The sequence below is a fragment of the Chelonus insularis genome, unplaced genomic scaffold (assembly GCF_013357705.1).
Source record: "Chelonus insularis isolate UGA/USDA-ARS -01 unplaced genomic scaffold, ASM1335770v1 contig_339_pilon, whole genome shotgun sequence".
NCBI classification, from domain to species: domain Eukaryota; kingdom Metazoa; phylum Arthropoda; class Insecta; order Hymenoptera; family Braconidae; genus Chelonus; species Chelonus insularis.
In genome coordinates this window covers 41,376-54,146 of record NW_023276505.1, presented here as the reverse complement: position 1 = coordinate 54,146, position 12,771 = coordinate 41,376, and the positions used below count along the sequence as shown (strand labels likewise).

General features: G+C 30.8%; 1 protein-coding gene across 4 annotated transcripts in view; it reads right to left on the bottom strand.

Annotated features, from left to right (window-relative positions):
- LOC118066308 (protein kinase C-binding protein NELL1-like) overlaps positions 1 to 12,771 on the bottom strand; it is a 43,895-nt gene that overhangs the window by 10,380 nt on the left and 20,744 nt on the right. For all 4 annotated transcript variants that reach the window (XM_035082246.1, XM_035082247.1, XM_035082248.1 and 1 more), the window contains exons 2-5: positions 3,215 to 3,433; positions 827 to 977; positions 397 to 679; positions 92 to 247 (exon numbers count right to left, since the gene is read on the bottom strand). In XM_035082246.1, coding sequence (XP_034938137.1) covers positions 92 to 247; positions 397 to 679; positions 827 to 977; positions 3,215 to 3,433 — 809 coding nt within the window. The remainder of the gene's footprint in view (positions 1 to 91; positions 248 to 396; positions 680 to 826; positions 978 to 3,214; positions 3,434 to 12,771) is intronic.

The window sequence follows — 12,771 nt, the reverse complement described above, 5'->3', positions numbered from 1 at the left end:
ATTTTCTTTTATAAGTCATTTTCAAGTAAATTTACTTCATTTTAAATAATAATTGTATTAAAAGAAATATATTTAATTTAAAAACACTTACCCTGTGAGTCAATTCGTTTAAATTGTGCATGAGCTGTTCTACTGTATTTTGAAGAATAGAAAATTGACCACAGGTAGGACAGGATGTATCAAGTTGAGGACATTGGGACAAATAGCCATGAGCACCTGGGATTAGTTTAACATCTTGTAGGGCCCCCTGTTAAAAAATATTTAGTCAAGTCATTGAGCTATCAACAAGCTCTAACAGGAAATTAAACGTCACAATAGATAATTGGAGCCATCAAATTCAAAGTTATGATGACGAAGAGTTATTTACCCTATTTATATAAATTCATTGACACGCACCTTGAAGAGAAAGTGTTTGGCATTTCTCTGACCAACCCAAAGTTGAAGTTGTGGCAAAGTAAAATTGGTGTCTGGTGGTCCAGGCCTTAAAAGACGTCTGTAAAGAGGGTGGCAGTCGACTAGAAGCTCGACCTGCGAGCCACTGATACTCAAAGCGACCTTGTGCCACACTCCATCAGCAAGACGGAAAGGAAAGGCCTCCACATGTACGGCACCATCTCGCCGTGATACGTAATGAAGACGAAGTTCGTCTTTTCGACCGCTGCTCTGCAGCTCCAAGTACCTGTTTAATTAAAAAATCAATGAATATTCATCGTTTAGCACCACTTTATATTCTTATACTTAGAGATATCGATTAAAGTCCATTTTGTGTGTCATCTACTGATGGCTAACTAGATTCAAAATGGTAAACAATGATCCATGAACATACCTATTATTACCATGAGAAAAGGCTATAATTGTTCCGGAATTAGCCTCTTCTTGTCGAAGAGAAGCAGCAACAGTAAACTCCGGAACCCGCCGGAGTAATGCAGCTGCTCGTTCAAAGTTCGCCTGACTTAGTTGAAGGTCCCTCTCCTCGCCTGCAACACAACCAACTTATTTAATGCCATGAACTAATATAAGTGTAACTAAAAACTACAAATGAACAATTAAACAGGTATCGTACAAAAGACTTCATTTTATTTAATTAATAAAAGGGTTCAAAAAATAGCCCTCATGAGTTTTATGTAGCTTGTGGAGAACCCTTTAGACCCTTGGTAATATGATATTTTAATGCAAGTTGGTCTGATGATTATCGCTATAATTTATTGAAATATCATCTCTTTATATTCAAAAGTATCGAATCTCACATGTAGCACGCTTTGCAGTTTTTAAGAGCACCTGTTAGATAATATGACTCTATCATCAACACCCAATACACGATAAGTTCATTGATGAACAGAGAAGAAAAATGGAAACTAGTGGCAGGGCATTTGCTGCAGTCAGGCTTCATGGACTTGGCATTAAACTACCCCTTTCGGTACATATCTCATTTCATACATGCCGCTGTCTTGGTAACTTAAAACTATTGCTGGTAACCATTCTCGTTATCGACTGCAAGCAGAGCAATGGAACTTCCAGACAACTGCAGATAAGTCAAGACTTTCCCCTTACAAGAGATACAAGTACGTCTGCTACATAATAGTACAAAAACAAGATAGAAGTGAGATAAAAATAATAATAGGAGCAGAAGGTGCGACAGAAAATTTAACCTCCGTATAATTACCCGGGTCTTCAAGCAATTATGTAAAAGGAAGGCACGTGCCAGACGTCAAGTTACGCGTCGATGGAAATTTTTACACTTGAATTCACATAAAAAGCAACCGGTTCTTCTCTTCTCTTATTTCAGACTAGACAATGAGTCTTCCTGATCCCTTTCTAATAAGAAAGAGAAGAAAAATGGATAAACACACCCTACTGAGCTATTTTTTATCAGAAATATATAGAATAAATTATGCTAATCTCTCATAGAATATTAATTCAAGCAATAAATAAATTCTTATGGAAATAAGTGGAAATCAACAAAACATTTGAGGTCAATGCAGTAATTAGTGATTTTCCTCTTTCAACATGTGGCCAATAATTAGACTAAAGCCACTAACTAGAACTTTATCACAGTAATTATTATCAGAAATTTATCTAATGAAGAACATTAGCTGGCTAATCAACAGCCCCATTTTTGAGATAATGAATAGAACTTAAAAATTATTTGCTGTGTTTATGAAAAAATGTTTATATCAATGTCAATAAAATAATTTTGTAAAGTTTAAACGTGAATTTTTACTTGATGAAGTTTGCTGTAGTTACTTCTGTTGTAAATATTGCAATCCATGAGACATTAATTAATTACATGCAGCGATCAGATATGAGAGTTAATTATTTTATTCAGTTTTAATTACTTCAACGATTCAACTTAGATGATGATAAATGAATAATAAGAATGTTTTTAATTTATCACAGAATTTTTTAGATTATTATAAAAGAATGAATAAAAGCTGAATATTATTTTCTTATTTTTTTTTTTTTTTATTGAGTCAAATATTTTGTGTAAGTGGATTAGTTATTTATCCTTTTGAAAGCATTTAATGGAATAACATTTTACAGCATCTATTTCCCTTTTTTAACTGTGAAAAAATAAATGTTTGTTGAATTATTCCAGAGCTTTCGTGGTTCATTTAATTTTGAATGGAAGCAGTGAAGCACCACGTTCAGACAATATTTTGACCTCGAAGGGCGAATCGTAAAGCCTGCAATTTCAAGCAGAAGGCGACAAAGTAGGGTGAGCATCGCCCTTTTTAACTATCTGTATATATTGTAGAGCTCTATGAGAGAATGGGGCGATAATTCCTTTTTTATTTGTATTTGCAAAAAAAAAAACGTTTAAAACTTTGTAATTGAAATTTTTTTCAACCAGACCTTTCCATTTTCCATTTATGGTAAAATAATTGTCTTTTTTTCAGGGTTGTCGACCTCTGTTTCTCCATTTATTTCGAGGTCATTTTTCGGACCTCAACCAACGAAAATATAAGCCCTTGAGACACGCAACACCACCCTGATCTTCCTCAGCAAGGTATTAGGGAGCTAAGGATAATTGAACGTCCTCAGCAAACTATCAGACATTCGCCGAAAATTATTGCGTGAATTCTAACAGAGCTTCTAGAAAACTCTAGATGATTATAATCTTCTCCCAAGACACCTGGATACTTTCAGGGTCACGAAAATTATAACTTAGATATGATGGATATGTAAGAAATGAATACATGAAGTTATCACCTACCTTGAAGATAATATGCTGGTTTCAGTCTGACGAGGCCAGGTACTTGTGTTACACCCTGCCGTGTTGTATTGTGCAGTTGCAAAGCTGCTAGAAGGTCTATACTACCCCCCAGTTCGCTTCCAGCTCTCGTTTTAACGACAGTCACTGCTGTTGCAGTTACTACTGTTGATGCTGAACTCGTCGTTTCCTCCTCTATACTATCGCTCGTCGCTCCCATTACTGAAAGATTCATAAATTATTATTATAAAGAAATTATTTATTATTATTAGTTGTAACACTTCAATTTATCGGTGAATTAATATGATAAATTTAATATTCATAACACGAGTTTTCATTATTTGTCAAATAATTAACCTTTCTAATATTTAAATATTTGATTTAAACTGTGCAAGAGGATAAAAATTAAATATTGAAGAGATTTTCTTCAATTAAATTGTGCTAATTTGATAATGAATTTTATTAATGAACTAGAATAATTTTTAAGTAGAAATATTTAAGTTTGTGCCGGCATCCAAAATAAATTATTCTATGTTTCAAAACGTTCTCATTAAAACTTTTTTTTGTCATACCCTCATATGAAATTAGATTTTATTTCCTGCTTGAAAACTTTATTGCCTCACAGAGAATGACAAAATTTCTTTGTGCGCATGTCCATCCGAATTTCATCTTTCTCTACCAGCAAAACTTGTCGCTTTATTTACCTTTAAACTGAGAATAAAATCTAATCTTTTTTAACAATATGACAAAAAATATATTTTCATCATGGAAGTAAAGCCTTTATCTCGGGACGAAATTTTTCTTGCAAATAAAATGTTTTACTTGTACTCTCTTGGTGTAAAATGTTCTATTATGAATGTAATTTTTGCTTATTACACATAATAATTGATTAAATGTTATGTACACTAATCTGATATTTACCTTTTAAGTTAATTTAACATATAATATTAACTTTACTTAAAACGTAATTCCTGTTGCATTTGCAAATCTTATGTAAAAATCTTGAATGAATGATTGAAGTGTATTGGCCAAACAAAGCATTCTATAGTGGCCTTCATTAGACCATGCACTTGAAGTCGATGCTTGCAATCATTATTTTATAATAAAAATCAAAATTTCATGATAAGATAAAGAATAATATTCTCCATTGTGAAGTAAATTATTTTTAGTTATGCTATTTTTTTCATATGAATTCACTTTGATAGTATTGACAGTGATGATATTTTATGACTCCTTAATTTGAAAAAAATCAGAGTTTATTGCTACAGTTCTATTGGTAATAATGATATTGAATTTCCACTGAATACTTCAACGATACTTGGATACTTTGAAGGTCGTTGAAAAGCTCAACGCCTATACAGCAAATTATACAATCAATATCAGTAGCAACAAATGCCTTCAGATCCAGTACAAGTTAAGTGCAATTTTCCTAAATTCGCATATTTGATATATATAGTATATATACTAGAATTATGCAATTCTTCAATAATTTTTATTCTCAATTGGATACTTTTTTTTAAAATGCATAATAAAAATTATATAACATTCGTGAAGAAAAATTTTTATTGGATTTTTATACATCATTTACATTTTACATCAAGATCTATCTACATATCTCTTATTCCAAAGTATGAACCGTATTTGTTTTAAAGATGAAAATACGTCTAGTTTATTTTAATGTTTTTTTATCCAAATAAAAATGAATAACCAGTGATAAATCTATAAAACAAATTAAACAAATAAAAAAATGAATTTCAAACTTTAGTATTTTTTATAATCATTCTTCTGCACTTTCTCACACTTTTATTTCAGTCCTAATAGGGCTGCCATTAACGAAAAGCATGCTGCCAAGACATATCTCTTTTTTCCTCAATTTTCCTAGTGTCAATTAAGCTTAGAGCTCATGTGTGTGAGCATAAGGGAACAGGGAAAAAGAGAAGCCCTTGAGCCCCTGTATTTTACTGACACCACAAATGTCTCATTCGTTGTATAACAAAGCCAAGCTTTAGCTGCGTGGACTCACTCAAGTAAATCGTCCGGTAAATTAATGGCACTGCTCATACAGTTACTCTCATTTTGCTATACTATTTCTATACTACTACAACTGCTGCTGATACTACTGCAATTACTACTACTGATATTTCTATTCTTTCTCTAACTTTATCTCATCTTTCTTCAGAATTACGTCATGTGGTTTTGCTTATACAGAATCCGACGTAAAGAAGAAGCGGGACGAAAGAGGAATAGGGTGATGGCAGACTGCCGGGCGTCGCGACGACGGGGCTATCGAACCGTACGTGGGTCTTATCCTTTCATTACTTGCATCACTCGGACTCTTTTATCTTGAAAGCTTTTCAAAGCACATTCCTATCACCTTCCTTCAAACTTAATATCACTCAGGAAATAGGTGCAATAACAGAAATATTTTCCTTTCTGGTCTTTTTTGTGAATAATATTATTTTGGAATGATATTCCAACAAATAATTGATACATCAAACAAGAAACATAGATATATTGATTTTTTTTAGTATGAAAAAATGTAAAACAATTCTATTTTGAATTTTTATTAAAAATCAATTTAAAATATAAAATGTAGAGATTCATGTGATACTATTGACATTAATGACATTTTTTTGATAATTGAACAGTTTTTTTTCAAATTATAAACTTTTTTTATTTATAAAATACGTGAGATAAACACTGAAAATCCAGAAAAATTCAAGTGTTCAGTGATAAATCACTTTAAATGTTTAATAATTGAATACCTAAGTGTTTACAATGTTGAGCACCATTTACAAACTATAGCAGTTTGGTAAACAGCAAGAAGCATCTAAAAGTCATCCACAAAATTGCTATTGTTCGTTTATGATGTTTAACATTGCAAACATTTTAAGTGTTTAGTTGCTAAACACTTGGATTTGCAATGAAGATCTTCACAGTTTATTTTTATTCTATAAAGTGAATTTTTATCACTTATATGAAGTTTAATTTAAAAATGTTAGATCTTAAAAACTCCTTTAGAATTAGCAAACGAAATTTTTTATAACCCTTAATCAAAATAGCTATAACTACAATAGAAATAATAATATTTTCAAAATTAGTAAAAGCTCTAAAGATACTTGTAAAGATTTGAAATTGAATAACCAAATACTAACGTAACATACTCCGTCATTTTTATAATGTCATTATTTTTCATGCTTGTTATATAAGATCATTTGTAATTAATGCAAGTACAATAAATATGCCAATTTTTTCACCGTAGCCTTCAATAATGACATTTCTTGATTAAAAAAAAATAATAAAAATCTATAAGAAATGTTGATACTATCGAAAAAAAAAGTTCGTGAAGAGGAAATTAATTTTTTCTCTCATTTCCCTTACTAACAAAATTCAATTGCAATTTCGTGAAATTTTGGAAAAAAGCGTTTCCCATGTCATGATTTATTTGTCAAAGAAGATTTTGGCCAAATGCACTTTTCCACCCTCTTCTTTTATGCTCGACCATCATGAGAAAAGGTTCCGCTTTTGGTAAAAGGTAGTACGAGGGTTCACACCCGAATGCTATCGATCAATACCTAGAACAAAGCTTCCGTATTCTCCCTACTTCAAATGATGACTGACATGCTGAATACGTCTTAAGAAGGTGTTTGAAATATACAGGGAATATCATTATATCGGTTATTCCCCTGATTGTTATAATTTTCCTCTCAAGTTCCTCTAACAGTTTAATTACTTTTATAAAGAATACTTATTACACCTATTAAATCGGATGCTAATTTTATGCTGAATTTATAGATTTTTTCGACCTTGAATTAAATTTGAATTTATCAATTTCACACATTTTTTCCTTTATCAATAAAAAACAATTAATTCATAGTTTACAATATTTTTTAGGCCTTTAAGATAAGAATTCTTGAATTATTAATCCTTTTTCATCGAGAAAATCAATTTAAAAAAATCTATTTTATTGATTATTGATAGAATGAATTGTTTTCTTTTTTCTAAATGATGTTTCAATAGGTACAAATTAATTGAAGACAAAACTCGAAAGGTAAATTCCTGTAGCCATGACAGACGTGTGAGTCGAGTAGTTAAGGTCAAGGTCAAAACTAACTCGATCGACCGGTCGTCGACTTTGACTTTGCATTTATATGCGACATATAACTATATCTGTGTAATTAAATTGAATATAAATAATTAAGGAAAATCAGTAATTGACTAGCATAACACTTATTTATTATAAGTAGTGAGTAAGTAAGTAAGTATTACACTCTTACTATACTCTATACATCACCAGATGTCCTTAACATTAATGCTTCCTAATAGAATTTTTATCACAGTTTCTGTCCAGCCATGTCGCCAGTTCGTCAGTAAATTGCTTGTCAGTTTTTCTCTTTTTTACGTTAAGCAAGGGAAAATGATGAAGAAAGATAGATGTACTGTCACAAAAATTGTGGTAAAGGAAAATAATTTTTCATGACAACCAGCTAGTGGTGAAGAAATGAAACAAGAATGCTTCTAACGAGACAAGTTGAAAGAATGAAGGCCGCCAAGCAGCCTCAAGACTAATCTCTTCCTCAATCATAGAGCTTTTGTATTGCGACTTGCAGCCGCAAGTTGATGCTCTACAGGGCCCGTCGAGACACTTCTTCTTTATTTTGTTACTTCTCTTGTCACCTTCACTAATCAGTTGAGATAAAAAATTTTTTTCTTCTTCATTAAAGGGACGGAAGTGTGGACACTTCAACTATTCTTCTAATCCGTGGAGGCAGTCAAAAGCAAAGTTTAATGAAAGTTCATGAAAAAAATATCTTTGTTTGAAGAGGTTTCTCATCCTATATTATTTAAGAGTTAGTCAAAGAAACAAATCAGATAATATTTACATATATACAAAATTTTAAAAGTGATGTGAAGAGAGAAAAAAATGTTACAACAGTAGATAATAGTATAGGCAGATTATCATAAAAATAAATTATTAATAATGATAAATAGGTAATGATGAAATGATTGACTATCTCTTAAGCTTAAACTGAATGGAAAAAAATTTCTAAACTAGGCTGAGGTAAAGAAATCATACAAATTACTGTCATCACGAAAGGTGAACACACATTTCACTTACAGAAACAGATCTATAATTTTCTCGATTTTTTCCCTAGTCGAAGTTTAAAAAACACTGAACTTTTCAACCATTTACTCATTAGTCTCTTTTACTCTGTTTGAATTTATTCGTACTTTGAAATTATCTCATAATCTGAATAACAGGATAGTATTCCTAGAATTTTATGAATTCCTTGATACCCATGAAAATTGATTTCTTTGTCATGACAAATAAACGTAGACTGTAATCACGCAAATCTAGTTACTGTGAAAAATACCCAGATAAACTTGATTAGAATTTTACGATGTTACCACTTGTAATTATAATTCATAATCATTTTTTTAATTGTTTTCGGTTATCAAATTGGCTGATTAGATGATCACTTTTATTTCGTATGTCCAAAAATTAAGCTTATGTGCTTCCATTCAATCTCAATCTATATTTACTAATCCCATCAATAATCATTGAATCGAAGTTTCACATCACTAGAAGAATTTTATTTCAATAAATAAGAATGCTTAATTTCTTTAAATACAGAATTTAATGTATAGTAATAAATTCTATAGCTCTTAATAATCTTTCAAAAGAACTAGAGATGAATTGACATGCAAACTTCATACTGCTGATGTTTCTATAACATTTTTGAAGCTTTTTGCTGACTTTATCAACGTTGGAAAATATTTGATCAATGAATACCGGAAGTAAACGATTTTTAAACTCATGAATAATCTCAATCAGCAGAGAATTTGCACTTGCTGACGTATACATAAAACAAAGATAATAAATCGATAAAATAGCAGAATCACGCAACTCAAAGCGTCACGATTTTATAATAGATGTAGAAATCATTTAAAGGTACAATTGAACTCAGGCTAAAAGAATAAACGCACATTGGCCTAAAGAGACACTGATCACGCTATGAATATTTACAACATAATATGGATGAGATATTTTATAAAAAAAAATTCCGAATGACGTGCGACGCTAATGACATTCCCTGTAACAGTGTTACACAAATTATTTTACATTACCTCCACCATAATGTACATTATCAAATGCTATTTGTACCCACTGTGATGACCAAATAATTTATGTAACATGTGAATTCATACGCATTAACATTTAATGGACTAAACTCGTATTATGTGAAAAAAGCTTAACAATGGTTCAAGAGAATTGATCATTTTAAAAAATTTCCATGTAAATTATTCGGAATGGTAGGATAGCAATTAAATGGATGAATTTTAATAAATAGAGAAGTAGAAAAAGTGATATTGCATACTTGTGTTAAACTGTTGAGATTTTAGCGACTACGAAATGAAATATTTTAATAATGAATTGAGCCGAGAGTTATTTATTTTTTTTCGGTAGACTTTTAAACTGGTTTTCAATAAATTAAAGCATTTTCGATTGAAAGTCAATGACTTTCTTACTGTGTAATTGTTTAGTAAAATAGTTTGAAAAAGGAAGTGTAAAAAATGGTGATTCGTAGATTCCACGAAGAGCCTATATTTCATGAATAAATGGTTCATTAGAACTCGAGGGGTAGTTTAGGTAACAATGGTACCATGGCATGGGTCCGGAAGTACCACTTGAAGCTTATGTCATTGGCAGGCGTGGAAACTAACTCCAAGTGGACAGAGTATCCAATGAATATGCAAATGAAATCTGAAACACGAATGGTACTGTCGTTGAGCAACGAATGCATGACCTTAGTTGCCTTGCTATCAACGACAATTGATGAATCACAATCATCTCTATGCCATCTCTTACAGACTACAATTGATCATGTCATATCCTTGCACTTCTCGCAATTATTAGCAACTCTTTATGCATTTTTTCATGTGGCATGTTATTTTCAAATGTCCTTTGCATCGATATAATTACGACTTATTGAAACTACTTATAACAATACTGGAAAAATTTCTATAATAATAACAATACTGAAAAATGAATTCTCTAGAAAAAAGTATTTATCAAAATTTTATTGGGCTCTTCTAGCAATGATTAATTGAAATAGCTGAAGATTCTTTTTTGCTTGAAGTTTTTAGCAAAGTATTACTATCTCAAATGCTAAAAAAATACTTAACAACTGAAATAGTAATAATACATGAATATTTTTAAAACAAATTCAATTAGTTTATTGACAAACTCATAAAAACATTTAGTTTAAATTACGGTCAAGATCAAATTTTAATTATTTATCAAACAGATAACCGTTGAGCATTGGTGTTTTATCTGTTATTGATTCAAAACACAATTATTTTACAATACCATATTCTGATCGAATGATAACTTTTCTTTATTAAAATAATTTCGATAAACTGATAGCTATTACTGTCAAGGATATTTAAAAAAAAATAGAAATAATTGATCTACATTGAAGCAAAAAAAAAATCAAAGCTTATGTAGAGCAAACATCGTCAATCAAATATTGATATGTTTGACGAGTTGTCAAAGACCTTAATTAAATGGTTCACTTTACCACAAAAGATATGCAAGGTAGGATGGATAGTCAAAGTACTTCAGCGTGAAATGGTTTGATCGGACGCTGAGTGTGTCTCGACGCCTCGGCGCCAGTTAGAGGCACATGAGCGCAAATCGTAAATAGACACTACAAAGAAAAGAAGATAAAAAGAATAGTAGAAGGAAGAAAAGAAAAGTGATAAAAAGTATAATATATTTTAGTGTAAAGTGGTAACACAGCTCTGACGAACGAAATTACCTATGACGAGAAACGTACGTTCCACTTCATTACTTTCAGTCGACGAAAAACGCAAAAATTATTCCCATTCATTAAATTTCAACAGAAATAAATGCGGCTCAAACGAAAATTCATCCAAAGGGAAAAACATGACTATTTTTGCTAATAAACACCCGAAAGTTTACGAAAAATTTCCATTCAATGTCCTCGCTTGAGGTTTATTCATCTGCATGAATTCGGCTACAATTTGTGCGTTTATTCATGTATTAATTTCAGATTTTTCAATTCTATTGCAGATAAATAAATCTCAAATAATAATGCATATTATTCAGATAATAATTTAAATAATAATAATATTATCTGCTGTTAAAATTTATTATTTAAATTGAAATGAATATATTATTTTTCAAATACATATACTGCAATATGTCTACCCCATGCATTGATTTGAATTTTAATTCATATATTGTTTCTTTGTGAAATAAACATTCTACCCCAGCAAAATATTTAAGTTTATTGATTAACATAATTTCTAGCACACAATTCTTGGGCTATAATAAAAAAAAATTATTACTTGAGATGATAGTAAATATTTGATTGACACATAAAAGTTTTTGATGTATTCCAATAACAAGCTCTTCTCATATTGCTATTATATAATAATTGTCAAGTAGTATTTCAAAATCATTTCCATTTTATTGAAAAAAACAATCTATTTACTGCAGCACTGCTGGCATATAAGAACTTAATGAGTTCTAATATAAAGTCGTAATAAAAATTCTACGAAGAGAAAGGACCAACTGTTTCAGATGGGACAAGAACTAGAGATCGGGGATAGCCTCCCTGGGGAGATTCTGGCACGCGGCCACAAAGGGCACAAAAGACTGGGAAATGGAGAGCGAATTGCTCATTATCGAATATGGTACAGTCTTTGGGGATTCAAACACCCGTACGATGAAGATATTGGAAGAGAAAAGATATATTGCCTCCCCCAAGTTTCTTTGAAATGCGAATTTAGGGTGCAGTTGACTGAATCGTTGGAAATTTGTCGCTTCTTCTTTTTCTCATCACTTCCCTCGAGATAATCTTCTTTCGATTTTGACTGATCTTACAGCATTTTATGTAAATTATAAAACACCAGAATATTGTAGGGAGTGAAAAAAAATTCTTGAGTGTCGATTTATTGCAAACAGTCGTTGATTCCAATGCCTGCGAATTTTTTGTATCATCAAAAAATAGGGATCGAGAGATAAAAAAATATTGAAGGTTTTTGTACAGCTCTTCCCTTCTGGCTATTACATTTACTGTTAAGGGTAACTAATACCAGGAAAAATAAACGATCACAGCTTACTCAAACAGCAGTGATTCGAGCGAATTTGTTGGGGTTTTTTTCCAAGTGTCGTCGTTATGGAAACTAATTTGCTTTTTTTGTGGATAAAATATTTACTCATTCTTCTCAGTCTTATTATAACTATTTTTATTAATCTCTCATTAATCAAATATTATTACACTTTAAACTAATAAATATCTTCAAACACCAGAAAAAAAAATCAATAAAGCGGAAAAAATATTTTCTCTAAATAAATTTAAAATAGAAATATTACAATTTTTGTTGACAAGAAATTTAAATTGTTCATTATTAAGAAGAAAATTGAATTTTTATTGAAAGAAAATAAATAGAAAAAAGTTAGTTGATACAACAGAGAAAAGATTATTCATTTTCAATGCTTTCAACTTTTACCTTGATTTAAATGACAC